Source organism: Hippocampus zosterae, chromosome 9 (assembly GCF_025434085.1).
Source record: "Hippocampus zosterae strain Florida chromosome 9, ASM2543408v3, whole genome shotgun sequence".
NCBI lineage: Eukaryota > Metazoa > Chordata > Actinopteri > Syngnathiformes > Syngnathidae > Hippocampus > Hippocampus zosterae.
In genome coordinates this window covers 7,474,974-7,489,158 of record NC_067459.1, presented here as the reverse complement: position 1 = coordinate 7,489,158, position 14,185 = coordinate 7,474,974, and the positions used below count along the sequence as shown (strand labels likewise).

At 40.8% G+C, this 14,185-nt stretch overlaps 2 protein-coding genes across 2 annotated transcripts; one reads left to right on the top strand and one right to left on the bottom strand.

Annotated features, from left to right (window-relative positions):
* Positions 1-2,917: 2,917 nt before the first annotated feature.
* On the top strand, positions 2,918-6,117 carry LOC127607992 (uncharacterized). Its single transcript, XM_052076790.1, has 5 exons — positions 2,918-3,276; positions 4,335-4,846; positions 5,441-5,513; positions 5,695-5,794; positions 5,848-6,117. Exons 1-5 carry the CDS (start codon positions 2,977-2,979, stop codon positions 6,105-6,107), a joined length of 1,245 nt encoding a protein of 414 aa, XP_051932750.1. The 5' UTR covers positions 2,918-2,976; the 3' UTR covers positions 6,108-6,117.
* Positions 6,118-10,335: 4,218 nt separating this feature from the next.
* On the bottom strand, positions 10,336-12,187 carry tshba (thyroid stimulating hormone subunit beta a). The gene is made up of 3 exons (XM_052075326.1): positions 12,149-12,187; positions 11,884-12,075; positions 10,336-10,805 (listed from the first exon to the last, which is right to left on the bottom strand). Exons 2-3 carry the CDS (start codon positions 12,043-12,045, stop codon positions 10,533-10,535), a joined length of 435 nt encoding a protein of 144 aa, XP_051931286.1. The 5' UTR covers positions 12,046-12,075; positions 12,149-12,187; the 3' UTR covers positions 10,336-10,532.
* Positions 12,188-14,185: the final 1,998 nt, after the last annotated feature.

Genomic DNA, 14,185 nt, shown 5'->3' with positions numbered 1-14,185 from the left:
TGTTTTATTGCAATCTTCCAAATGTGCTTCTACATGTTCATACTGCCTTACACATGAAACATTTTGCTTGTTATTTGAAATGTTAGAATCTAGAAAATTATTGTGTTGTAATTCCTTTCAGGTTTATCAAGAAAGGTGCGTCAGGTTTGACTCCTGTAAAAATGCAGGTGTGCATGTTGAAATAATTGGGTCAATGGTAGAAGCAAGAAAGTGCTCATTTTGTTTGCGTTGGAGTTCGTTTATGTGACCCCTATTCATACAAATTAAATTCTATACGATTCAGTCATAGTAAAGTTTTGTTCAAAGTGCATATAGAATCTCAAATTATTGCCTCACTTGAGAAATAAGGTGTTTCTGGCCGAAAGTAAACTCGAATCGGTGCTTTCTATTGTTAGGTGAGCACAATACTGACCAAACTGCATGTTGTTTTGTTTTGTTTTTTTCAAATGGATGAATGGATGTGCATCACAGATCAGACCCACATGCATCGGCGGATGGCTGCAGATTTCATAAGGAGTCCACATCATATTGATTTACAAAACCTCATTCAAGACCATCAGGTTAACACGGACTTCCCAAGATACAGTGGCTCAGCTCCTGTAAAATCTGTCTAAACTTTTCTCATCTTGCATAATTTGGATTTTTATAAACCGTTTTTTTCCCCTTTCCCTAGGATAACTTTCCCCTCTGTGACATCAGCTTTAAACCAAGAACATGAGCCCTTGTCAGAGGTGTCCCGGGAACAGCAAGGATCACAAAGACAATGAGGTGGACATCACATGATGTGGAAGTGATGTAATTGAGTCACATAATGAAGCGCATCATGCATTCTCCCACTCTTGAGCCCCCGTGCTAATAATACACTCCAGCTGTCTTCCTCAAAGCCCCCATGATGATGAATGCTGCTAGACACAGAACGTCAAATCAAATAAGTATCGTGGTAGCGTCTGGATACTCCCAAAGGTGTGGCAGTGAAAAGGAACATTTTGTTCATTGCTGAACAAATAAAAGTGACGAATGCAGAATTTGCCAAGACTTAGGCATTTTTTCTCTGACATATACATGCAAACATAACTTAAGCAAAGTTGTTTTACTCTTCTTCATGTTGAACCTTGACCAGTTTTCCTTTCCCACCTAAAAGGGACACTTGATTGGGTTGAACATTTGCACTTATTTAATAGATCTCTGTAAAAAAAAATTATCAGCACTAAAATTTACCCCCCTAAAAAACTCAGTTGTAACTTAATGAGATTTTTATTATGTTCAACTTATCTTAATGATGCCCATTTTTATGGACGCATCCTGCTTTTTACATACCTGTCAACTTTTCGGAGCGCCAACCTGTATAAACTACCAAAATCCTTATAAAGAGCAACAAATCCTTATAACATCCCAAAGCATTCTATATGTCAAAATAAAGGCAAAAAACCCCCACGAAATTTTCAATGATATTTATTGTAGATCTCCATAATACAATGAAAAGCATTCGAGTAGACTAGCAACATTCTGGGCAAAAGCAAACGGAACTACCTGTTAGGTAGGTCAGATTTCATCAGGAAGCCCAGAAAAAAATACAGTCATGAGAATATATAGAGACAATATGATAATGAGAGGTGGGAAGTTACGCCTTCATGCAAATCCCGGAAACAAAGACAGGTCGATGCAATCCGATCTTGGCATGCTGGTAAAGTCCAGACCTTTGCCGCTTTGCGTAAATCTTGAGATAAGAGTCCCTCCCGGGGGAACTTGACGGCCTTCAGGGACACTCCCCACCGAGGTGGGGGTCAAGGGGGACTAAAGATGATTGTAATCACAATAAGTGAAATAACTTCAACAGTATTCTACATTCTTTGTTTCAAGTGTTTGAACAGAACCATCAACAGAGAGGGGCTAAAAAATAACAGTGAGGAATAAATTCCTTAACACCACCTAGAGGGTTAACCAGATCAACCTCATATTTGCTCAAAATAGTGTCAAGGCCTTCATGATGTTGAGCTACAAAGCGTGTGAGTAATCATGAAGCGCCGTTGCCGTGGCAACACATTGTTTGCCAAGAAAACAACGCTAATTTTGAGGGTCTTAACATGCACAAAAGGTCAAACTTTGCACACACACACCAAGCCTGAAAAAGATCATCAATATTTTAGTTTATTGTGCAGTTAAAAAATGGCTCAGACGTTCCCCCTACAAATTAAAAATATGTGCAAACATGTCTGCAAATACGTTTAAACCTGTATTAACTCTCACAGAAGGTGCAAGTCACTGAATGACTCACCTTGCCCATACCTGCCTTCACAAACACTGCAACAGCTCCAGCACGGAAACAGGAATTGTATTGGAACACAATGGCTCTTTGTGAACTTTTTAAAGTTCTGAAACTTAAATAGATGGATGGGACAGTAAAAAAATAAATTGAGAGAATTTTTGAGTAAACTGCTCATTTCCTCAATCTCTCACAAGTGAGGAATGGAGAAGTTAATCGTGATCATTTCAGATGTTCATTCACAACAAGTGGCCATTATGTCGAGATGTCCACAAACATTTGGTGCAGATTGATTGCTGTTTTTGGACATTACGTACAATGATTTTGAATGGACAAATTGTGTCCGGTTTAGTGATGTGTCGTTCGCGAACGAGCCGGCTCTTTGAAGTGAATGATGGGAGCCGTCTCCTCACGATGGGAGCCGGTTCGAATAGGAGCCGACTTTTTTTTTCTCCTGTTGTTTTTTCCCCCCTTCGGTTAAAGCCGCACGTGATTGGGCAAGATCTGTGGTAGAAGAGGAAGGGGAGGATTACACACACACACACACACACACTCACACACACACACACACTAAAGTTTAGAGAGGGGGGAGGGAGGGGTTAGAGAAGAGACACAGCAGCACGCGAACGAGACAGACGAGGAGAGGACGAGGACAGAGCTAGTTAGCAAAAAAAAAAAAAAAACAACACGGTGGAAAGCGAAAAGGTGAGAAAATGGATAGGAAACGCAGTGAAATTTGGACTCATTTCAATTTAATTTATAGTTCAAAGGCAGCGTGTAGACTGTGCAAAGTTAAAATATCCCATAGATCAGGCTCCACAAATAATCTGCACAGGCACATCAGAAAAGTCCACCCATCAGTACAATTTCAAGAGAAAAGACAAGCAAGGGAACCAGATGTTAATGAAGGTGCTAGCGTGTCTGCAACTGTTGCTGCTGCTGCAATGTCACAACAACTGCCTAGAAGTACAACCCAGAGCTCTATGAGCCACTTTATGCAAACACCTATAAGGGTCGTTCACACGGCACACATTTGCTCCGGCGCTGCACCGATATATTTTGTTGCGATATATTTTGCACCGCAGCAAATTGTGTGGAGTGTTCACACGTACAAAGCCGCTGAGCGTGGCAGCCCCGACACTGTGTCGGGGCTGCCCCACTTGCGTTCACACGGCAGTTTCTGCAACGGAGCAAAACGACAGAAAACAAACGAGCTGTCGTGTTGGTTCTTTTTAAAACGTACTGTATATACACAACTCAAGCGACTACTGGACCGGCACGTCCTTCTCCTTCTCGGTCTCCGTGCCTTCTGCTCGAGAGTGACCGCCCAAGAAAACGTAAATCAACGATGACTTCAATGACACTCCCAAAAGCAAACACTAATGCGCCAAACAGAAAATCAAGAGAGGAAATCACAAAATAAATTCTATGGGGGCGGGGGGTTGTGAAACGAAAGCAACGCATTCTCGCCATACATACTCTTCACAAGCATTTGCTCTGGAGCAAATTTAACCCAGTTGCGTTTCACACGTGCAAATTTACACCGGTGCTGCTTCGCAAACGATTTGCTCCGGAGCAAATATTTGACCCACCTCCCTGAGGTGGGTCAAATTTGGTCCGGTATAAGCTCTTTTTCAGTGTTACGCCGGAGCTAATTTGCACGTGTGAATGCTCTACTGGGGCAGCCCCGGCACAGCACCGGACCAAATCTTGCCGTGTGAACAGCCCTATAGAACCAGCAAAACAGAACACAATTGACGAGGAACTGGGTAAAATGATGGCAAGTGATTTTCAGCCATTTTAAATCGTGGATGACAAAGGATTCAGAAGATATACTCATGCTCTCAATCCAATGTATGCAATTCCCAGCAGGAAAATGCTTTCTCAAAGAATCATCCCAGGCCTATATGACAGAGAACGTGCTGCACTCCAAGAACGGGTCAAAAAAGCCATCGCTGTTTGTCTAACAAACGACTGCTGGACATCCCGAACCACTACATCCTACATGTTAGTTACATGCCACTTTGTTGAAAATTTCAAAATGGTGACCTGTCTGCTGGATTGTTTTGAGTTCAGTGAAAGACGCACTTATGAGAACTTAGCTGAGGAGCTGCTTACAGAGTGGAATGTGGAAAACAAAGTGGTTTGCTGTGTAAGCGACAATGCAGCTAACATCACCAAAGCAATTAAAACCCTGAAATGGACCCATCACCCATGTCTTGCACACACCCTTAACCTGGTTGTAAGAGATGCTCTGAAGGTGATGAAGCCCACTGTGGACAAAGTGAAGGGGATAGTGGAATTCTTCCACAGGAGCACAACAGCCACACAGAAGCTCAAATCTACCCAACAACAGATGGGCATGCCTGAGCTGACGCTCAAGCAAGAGTGTATTACAAGGTGGAATTCCACCTTTCACATGCTAAAACGGATCCTGGAGTCCAAGGATGCAGTAATCTCTACCCTGGCTGTGATAAATTCACCCATTGAACCTCTGAGCCAAGAGGAATGGGAGATACTGCAGGAGGCATGCACTGTTCTGGAGCCATTTGAGCAGGTAACTGTGGAGATCAGTGCAGGCAGGTATAGTGTACAAATGTTATCACATTATTCTATGTTATTATTATTATCTGCCCGAAGCGATAACTATCGCTCCGTGCAGAACAATGAAATAAAGGGTTGGATCCCCGGAGAACAGACAACGAAAAAATCTTGTCAAAGAAAAAGAGTGTCTTTAATGACAAAAAACAGAAAGAGCCCGACAGGGAAAAACGGTAACACAAAACGCTGGTCAAATAAGGACCAGGAATAACAAAGAAGGATACTACAACTGAAAACGCTCGCGGAAAACAAAACGACGCGAGGAGGGCCTGAATTGGCGGAAATACGAGTAATACAAAATCTAGGAGCTAAACGCGAATAACAAGAGTAACGGCCGTAAGGCAAAAAGGCAACTGGTCAAATGACAAAATAGCGAGATCGAGCGCGAGCGCAATATGGCACGGCGTGGAATTCTCCGGCAGTGAGTAAACTGCCGGAGTCTCCTAATAAAGGAAGCATAATCATCCCGAAATGAACAACAGGTGTGCAGTCGGCGGAGAGAAAGCCCGCCCCCTGCAGGCAGGAACGGAACGTGACAAATTTTAACACTTATTGTTTACCGGTACTCTTTTTCAGCTATGTTACAGCCTCTAAAGTGTTGATCCTGTGCAAGGGTCTTCAGAAAGTGACAGCTGAGCATCAGACCAGCGTAACCACAGGGAAAGTGAAATAATTAGTGGATGCTCTCTGTGCATCCATGGACAGAAAATTCCACAGAATGGAATGGAACACTGTTCTGTCAGAAACCACCATTCTTGACCCAAGATTCAAGAAGCTGGCCTTCACTGACAATAGAGCGGTTGATGAAGCTCTTCAAAGAATAACTGCAGCAGCAGCAGCAGCAAGAGCCAGCCAGACAACTCCACTGCCAGGGGGCCAAGAGGGAGCAGAGCAACAACAAGAAGAGCCACAAGCATCTGCTGTTTGGAGGTTCTTCGAAGAATGAGTAACTGGAAGCACTACAAGACGGAATCCTTCATCAGATGCAATTCTGGAAGTGAGATCCGATCTTGAGGAGCCCCCTTTCCAGAGAAGTGCTCACCCTTTGAGCTGGTGGGAGGCCAAGGATTTGGTGTACCCACGTCTTGCACATGTGATGACACGGAGGCTGTGTGTTGTCGCAACATCTGTCCCCTCAGAGAGAATCTTTTCCAAAACAGGGCAAATATTAACAGAGAGGAGAAACAGGATCAACCCCTCAAAGCTGAGGCACTTGGTTTTTCTTAATGCCAATCTTCACTAAAGACAAGTTAAAACCTGGATGCTGCTTTTTTCTTTTGGTTTTACATTTTTTAAGTTAGAATTTGTTGTGTGGTATACAAAGCTTACTTGTTGTTTTACTGTAAACAGTTAAAAGCTTATAAATATAAACATTCAGAGATTGGAACTTTTTGTTGACCTTGTTTTGAGATGGGTCTTTGTACTTTGTTTTTATTTTTGTAGCACTCCATGTTGTACTCCATGTTGAGTATGTTTAGAAGAATGTAAATAAATATTTGATATACTCTCTATTTTTTGCATTAGTAATTCATTTTACACATAATATTAGGTTATTTTTGGTAGTAAATTAATTTAAGCAACAAAAAAACTGAGGAGCCATTTGAGAGCTGAAAGAGCCGGCTCTTTTTAGTGAGCCGATCCAAAAGAGCCGGCTCTCCAAAAGGAGCCGGAATTCCCATCACTAGTCCGGTTCCTCTGCTGAATCCCACCAAGACAACATGGGAAGAGGTTGGGGGCGTGGCTATTCAGCCGACGAGAAAGGGGCGTTTTGAAAGTGTAAGTTTTTGTTAAATTGTTCATTATTATCATTTTATATTTAAGCATTAATTATTTTATTTTAGTTACCTAAATTATTTTCTGTTTAATACTTTCTGAAATATTCTTATGTTGCTTACATGTTTTTTTTAATTAAATCTTTATTGAACAAGTCAGAATACAATTCTCAGCAAACAGAAAACAAAACGAACATGCTACCAATATATACACATTACAAACTTTTAAACAAAAAAGAAGAAAAAAAAAGGAAGCCAGGGGATTTTTAGACAAAAATTTCAAATAAGGAGCATATGGCCAGAACTTTAACAGCTTTTTTATTTTTGGAATCCGAAATAGAGCTCAGGTACTGCTTTGTTTCTGCTTCAAACAATAAGAAAAGAGGTTTTGAATTATTCCATCTGCATTTGTGGATATGGAACTTAGCGAGAATGATTATTAAATTTATAATGAAGTTTTGTTTAGTATTTTTTCCCCCTTATTTTTGTAGAACCCAAATAGTACATTTTTCCAGTATAGCATAAAGTCAGAGTCAATATGTTCAATACAATACAATACATGCTGATTTATATAGCGCTTTCACAACAGCGGCAGCTGTAACAAAGCGCTTTACAAAACAGTGATAAATCTGGATACAACTTTCCAAAATGTGTTGGAGTAAACCATCGTTTCAGGGTACCGGTACATTCCACAAAATGAACAATCAACAGAGATGTCTTTCTTGAATCTAAGAAGATAATGCTTGGTGGGATAGTATTTGTGTATCATTTTAAAAGAGATTTCCCTTACTTTATTAGTATGTTGCTTACATGTGATTGGGGAAGAAAAGCAGGAAGGTGGGTCATTACCGAAAGGGGGATTGTTGGTGTGTTCTAGGAAGTGTTGTGATTGGCACAGGACAAGAAAGGTAAACTGATGCAGCATTGGAAGGAGTGCAAAGTTATGCTGTTCCAAAAATGATTTCGGCAATTATGTTATGCAATAATCAATCTGCACAGACTTGTGTGTCACCACAGTGGAGTTAAAATCATTTGTGGTTGAAGGCAGACTTGCAGGGCAAATTAAGAACATACATTTTGAAGATTATGAAGCTAAAAAATGCTTACAAGTACCGGTATATGAGATTCCTGACAAACTTAAACTTGTTTGTGTCGTGGTGTAAGCATAGACGTGCCTTTTGAATAGTTATTGTCATTATGATTTTATTTATTCTGCCAATATCGAGATTGACATTACTTAGCTGCCATTCGAACGGAAACCAAGGGCACTCTTGGTTCTTCATTAGCCAAATCAGTGACCTGGCTTATAAAGCACCGGTGTCAAAGTCAAAGCTTGGGGTTCAATTCCAGCCTGCTACATGATTTTATGTGGTCCACTAAATAATGTAAATCATGCGTATGTACTTAATTACTCACTAAAATCTGTACTGATAAATTGTTTTCAATTTTAATCAAGGTGTGATATTGCAACAATTTTTGAAAAGTTTAAATGAAGTTGAAAGAACTTAAACTGTGTGGTTGGCACATCCACCACACAGTTCTCAGGTTGGGGGTTGGAATTCGGGCTCTGGACGTCCTATGTGGGATTTGCATGGTTATACTTCGGCTTCCTCGTAGTTTTCACCAAAATGCTTCACAGATAATTGAAGACTCAATTGTCCTTCATTGTGAATGTGAGTGTGAATGGTTGTGTCCTCTACGTGTCCCGCATTTGGCTGGCAACCAGTCTTGGGTGTACCGTGCCTATTGCGCAGTCATCTTGGATAATCTCCAGCTCACCCTTGACCCAAGTGACGATGAGCAGAATAGAAAAGGGATGGTTTCACAGTGTTAACGACCTTCTGAGAAAAAACATAACTACTATATGGGCTGAGACAAAGATGAATGTGACACCACTGCTACAGAGCATTCTTTTCACTCATTGAAGACAAAAGTGAAGTCTGCCAGAGCCTCAAACAAGCAGCAAATGTTTCTGACACTTCAATTGTCTGAATAAAAAGTATTACTGAGACCCTGAAAGTGGGAATATTTTGGTGAAACCATTTAAAGACCCTTTCAAGTGAATTCAGAGATTATATTTGTTCTAAATACATTACACATCTTTGAAAATAATGCTGAAAATTTAAGACTGATAATTACCTGTGGCACTCAACTGGGTGGGAAGGTGCAGCAAACTGGTTTCACCGTTTCAGGTTTCATGATTGTATTCCGACTCAAAAAGAACGGGAGTGCCTTCATTCAGATCGGCAGTTATGCAGTACAGTTGCGATATGCACTTAGCTGGCTAGGTATGCCAGCATTCCGATAATGCATCTTCTCTTCAAATAATCTGCTGCCCCGTTTTAGAGCACCTTGTCGTCAGCTATGAGTGCATCTCACGAGGGGAAAAGCGAAAGCACGCAAAACGTGGTTTTCGTTATATTTGTATTCTAATTTAATTTAATTAAAATACAAGCTTGCTACCCGATAAACCTCGGTTTTCGAATGTCTCTGTTATCAACCAAATCGGATTTCGAACAGAAAATTCGAGATTTTTACACCTCGGATTAAGCCCGAAAAATGTTTTTCGATGAAATTGAGCAAACCCGAATACGTCACTCGGCTTCCTTACACGAGGAAATGTAATGTTCATTGTGAGCAGACGTGTTTGTTGTGATTTACGCAAATCTGACATTTTTTTTGTTATTTCTGCATAGTGTATTAGCCCCTAATCATGGGCTAATAAATAGTTTCGGATTTCGAACAAATCGCTTTTCGAACAGCCTTCTGGAACGGTTCATGTTCAAAAACTGAGGTATGACTGTATTTGTATTTCGTATTCTTTCATACTTGTGTTCCCTTCAGGATATATTTTGAAATGTATTTATTTGCCTTTTTGTTTGTCACCCGCCGGATATTGTATGTTCTGAGTTACTGAAGTAAAAAATAATAATAAAAAGTGCATTACTTTCACATTGGAGAGACAGCTGTAGGTTACTTCCGCTTATGCTCCAACATTTCCTGTCTGATGCCGTTACCAGATGTGATATTGTTTGTATGCAATGTACAAAGAATGTATATACAAATACATTCTTACAAATACAAATGCACAAAACATTCCCGTTTCTAAAGGATGATCATTGCAGTGGTATTTGAATCACAGTTGTTTGGGCCGTGGTTTCACCGCAGCATTTGAGAGTAAAGTGATTTTTCATGATTTTGAAACCTCCCTTATATTCTTGCTGGTCATTTCAATTATTCATATTGCCAGGGTTCTTAACACTCTTCTTTTATCGTGTGTCAAATGTAGAACATAATCACGTTATCGGGACTGTAAAGCTTAGCGGGCAAGTAGTCTCAAACATTTTCTTTCCAATATTATGTTATGTGTGCCTTCACTAGTCTAAACACGGCATTCTGATTAATATTGCATTTGTGGAATATGAATTCAGCAGCAGCAAAGTCCACTCATTTTTCGCCATCTCAGGGGGCAGCCATTTTGCCACTTAGCATCGACTGAAAATGCCATCCCAGTTGCTCGGAGCCCAGGTAACAACTGACCACAGCATTTTGACAGGTGCCTTCAACCTCAACCCATAATAGCCTCGCAGTCAAGGCAAATATAGTCTCTGAGGTGACATTGTGGAAAGTTCAGGAGACCGGATGTGTAAGTAGTAAACAGAAAGCAAACCAAATGTGATTAAGTTAAGTGCGGCTTAGTTGGGAGGCTATTTAGAGGCTTTAATCAAGAGCACATAATCAGGCTGGGAGTCAAACAAACACATTTGTATACATAGGGGATGAACGAGGTCAGTGACTCAGACAAACATGAGGCTTGCACGCCTTCACTGAGACAGTCATAGCATAGCAGGAAGGATGCAATGGCAAACAAGATAGTGGAAAAACATAAAGTAGCTTCAAAAGGAGAGCATGTAGTCGCCAGGGTATGGATACAGGTGTCGGACCGGCTTAGTGCACGCAGGGCCACCTACGTCCGCCCTGTGGGCACAATCGTTGGTGTCAGTCCGGCAGGCTCCGCAGTGGCAGCTGAGGGCTACTGGGTAGGTGAAGGCGGCACTGGCCACTCCAGGGCATCCGGGCAACTGGGCCGTACGGTACTCCACCCTGTCGTAGGTGCAGCCTGTCTGGATCAGGAAGCGCGAGCCAAATGTGTCCCTGATGTTGCTGTCCTGCTCACCGTACACAATCAGCACAGTGAAAGTACACAAAACAAAGCCACAGCATAAGTTTAAAATGGAAACATTTCTAAAATAAAATTACGTACGGTGTAGGTAAGATTTGGGAGATCTAGTATTGAGTGTATCAAACAACTGTATTCAATTTTACTCAAAGAGCAGAATACCATGGAAAACTGAAAGTCTTTTAAGACAAACGCAATAGTCCAGTTGCAATGGATTCAACAACCCGAGAATTAACGTGGCCTGGATGAATGAGAACATTCACAAGCATGTTCATAAAATGCGTTTCACAAGTCATCAAACACAATCATTGCACAACCTAGATCTTTCTATTATGACTATCAGTCTTTTCTGACAGCTTAGATACCCTGTGGCAACATGCGGCCACTCACCGGTCAGTTTTGGTCCCATGACAGACATCACTTTGTGTATGGTGTGCTGCGTTGGCCATCTTGAGTACACCACACACTATGGCCCATATACTCTCATTTTCGTTTAAGACTTGCACCCTTTTTATTCATGCTGATTCTCCTGTCCAGAGACTCTAAAAGGCAGACCCACTCTGAAAAACGAGGTCGAATGTAAATGTCCTTTAAATCTATGTTAAAGATAAAGCACACTTTAAATTTGAAAATTCCGAATGGAGCGTTTGCAGTGCATTGCATCAGTTGGTCTAAGGATGTGTGCACCGCTTGCACTTAGAAGCAGAGCATTATTATTCTTTTTTGTTCTTAATTCATTTTACGTCTGTTCATAAATTCGCAAAGAGGTAAAATGCAATTGTGGCATAAACAAAGCAGGCAATTTTTTTCCTCATCATGTGTCGGGTCTCTCGCATTGAAAAACGTCAATGTTAAATCAAGTGTGCGTACCCTGCTTTAGTTGAGTGCTTGTGGGATTAGATGAGGAAGAAATTATATTTGAGTTCAGATCTGGATTAAGGTGCAATCTCTGACATGTTCACTTTGTGAGATTTTGCATTGTTGGAAGTCTTTGCATTTTTATCCAATAAAGCATGACTCTTGGAAAAGATTCTATGGTGTGCTTGTCGAGGATGTACAGTACGCACCCTGGAGTAGCAAAATCCCATGCAGACGGTGGTGTTGATGGCCACGCAGAAGTCACACTCGGGCTTCTCCACGTACAAATTGTAATCGGTGGCTATGCACGCCGGTGCTGCCGAGCTGCACAGCAGCAAGAGGAGGAAGCAGGAGAACACGGCAGCGTTCATCTTCAGCTGGAGTCCGAGTCACGGGGTCACCTAGCAAAGGATGAGAATATGAAAGGATGTCATTTTATTTGTCATTGCATTTGTTCTCCCTGTTCTGCATCACCTGCTTGAGAGAAGCCTGGCAATACAGTTACTAAGAAACCTTTGGGTGCTTATATATTCAGTGCACTATACACATAATGTATCGTCTGTTGCCTTGCCGACACTTATCTCCAGTCTGTGATCAAATGGAACCACTGTGAAATCAGGCCATTACGCTGATGACATGAATTGATTATTTTCTGCCAGTGTCCGATCAAAATAATCACCACCAGTTTCTGTGTGTGTTGATCAGAGATGTTCCATGAGAGATCATCCGGTAATGAGCCGTTTCCATTTAATTTTTCAGAAAATGATAAGTTATTGATGACAAATAATGTAACCTTTGTTCAGCTATTGAAGCCAGTGACATGCAGAACAATTATTTGCTTTTCCACTAGAGGACAGAAGGCCCGATTACCCTGTGTGTGTTCTCCTGTTGCAATTCATCCAAGAGCATTTTATCTTTGTGTTCCATTGAAGATTCCACACTTAGTAAGTCCATATGGGGGTAAATCGACACAAAATCATGGGTTCGGTGAGCAATATATACTTTTGGTGACATTTTTTGGTGCGGAAATACTCAAGAGATTTTTCCAGTATCATACATACACGTGACTCAGTCAAAGGTGGGAAATACTGCACTGGAGGCCTTGTACTCATTGCTTTTACTGGAAGGATTGGATATTTCTCATGAGCCTCTCAAATATTAAACCAAGGTTTTCTACGTTTGCCAAAGATGCTCTAATCTGTCTCTCATTTGTGTAAACATTAAACCGGGAAAATGTGTCTTCACACTAAGTTGCCATACTCTTAAATGTCTTATCTACTCTCAGGAGCATAAAAGAAAAATCATTTCAAACTTGAAACACATCCGGTAGTCTATAAAGTGAGATGTACAATCCTGTCCTTATCGAGAATTTTGTTGAATCATTGTCGAGGATATTTAAAGCACGTGGATTTTGTTACCTGATTGTCATTCAGGCGTGGTTCATTGGAAACGCACATTAGTCGTTATGATTAGTCACCCTCACAAAGTCAGAAATTCATCATTGAACTTCATATTCTTTCGACCGTATTAAGTAGAGGTTATGTTCTCTTCTCTCTCTTTTTTTTAATAAAGACAATATACAGGTAGACACAAACAGAAAAACATATGAGCTAACTTACAGGGTGGACAGTTTGGGCTAATGGTGTAATGGTCACATGGTGTTTCGAAGTGAAGGTTTACTACATTCAGTTAGCAAGGTGACCGTGTACTGTTTCACAAACACTCTGAATTTCTGAAAGGTTTGAAGACTGTATCATTTCATATTTCATTGTGACATAGTGGATATTTTAAGATGGACATCATCCAACTCTGGACATATGAGATGACGAAAATGATGTGCAATTACTTACTCAAATGTGCAACTACCCACTGTTTCAGCTTCCACTGAAGAATGACTATGAACAAAATTGGCATTATACCACTGTAAACATCCCTATTTCTTTTTTAAAGGAGCAGTGATTGCACCAAACATTTCCAATACGAATATGAAAATAGACTCTACGTGATTGAAATAGTATATAATGAGAAAACACATTTTAAGAGACCTGTCACTGTCTATATTGTATATTCGCAAATGTTTGTCCACTTATGACAAGGCCGCAAAATGTCATGATTCTGCTCCATGTTCATGATTTTCTGAGTGATTCACACCAAAAGCACACTAGTGATATTAACACATGAAGACAAATGTGTTTGTCAAATGATGTTAATTGATCTTCTATTGGATTTCACACCTCACATGGAAACCGAGTGAATGACAACCTCCTTCACACAGTCAGTCAACAAACATTAGCAGGCGCTAATGCTAAGCATTTATGGAACCAGACAAACTCACAGCGTTACCGTGAGTTCATTAGTTCAAGTTAAATGAAATCACCCCCCCAAAAATCATCATTTTGCACATAGTACGCATAATTTGTTATGAGTACACAAAGGTGCCTTGACCATGACCACATTCTACCGGCCACGTTTTTTAAAAAAAATCCTTCAATATGCATGACTTGAGTATTA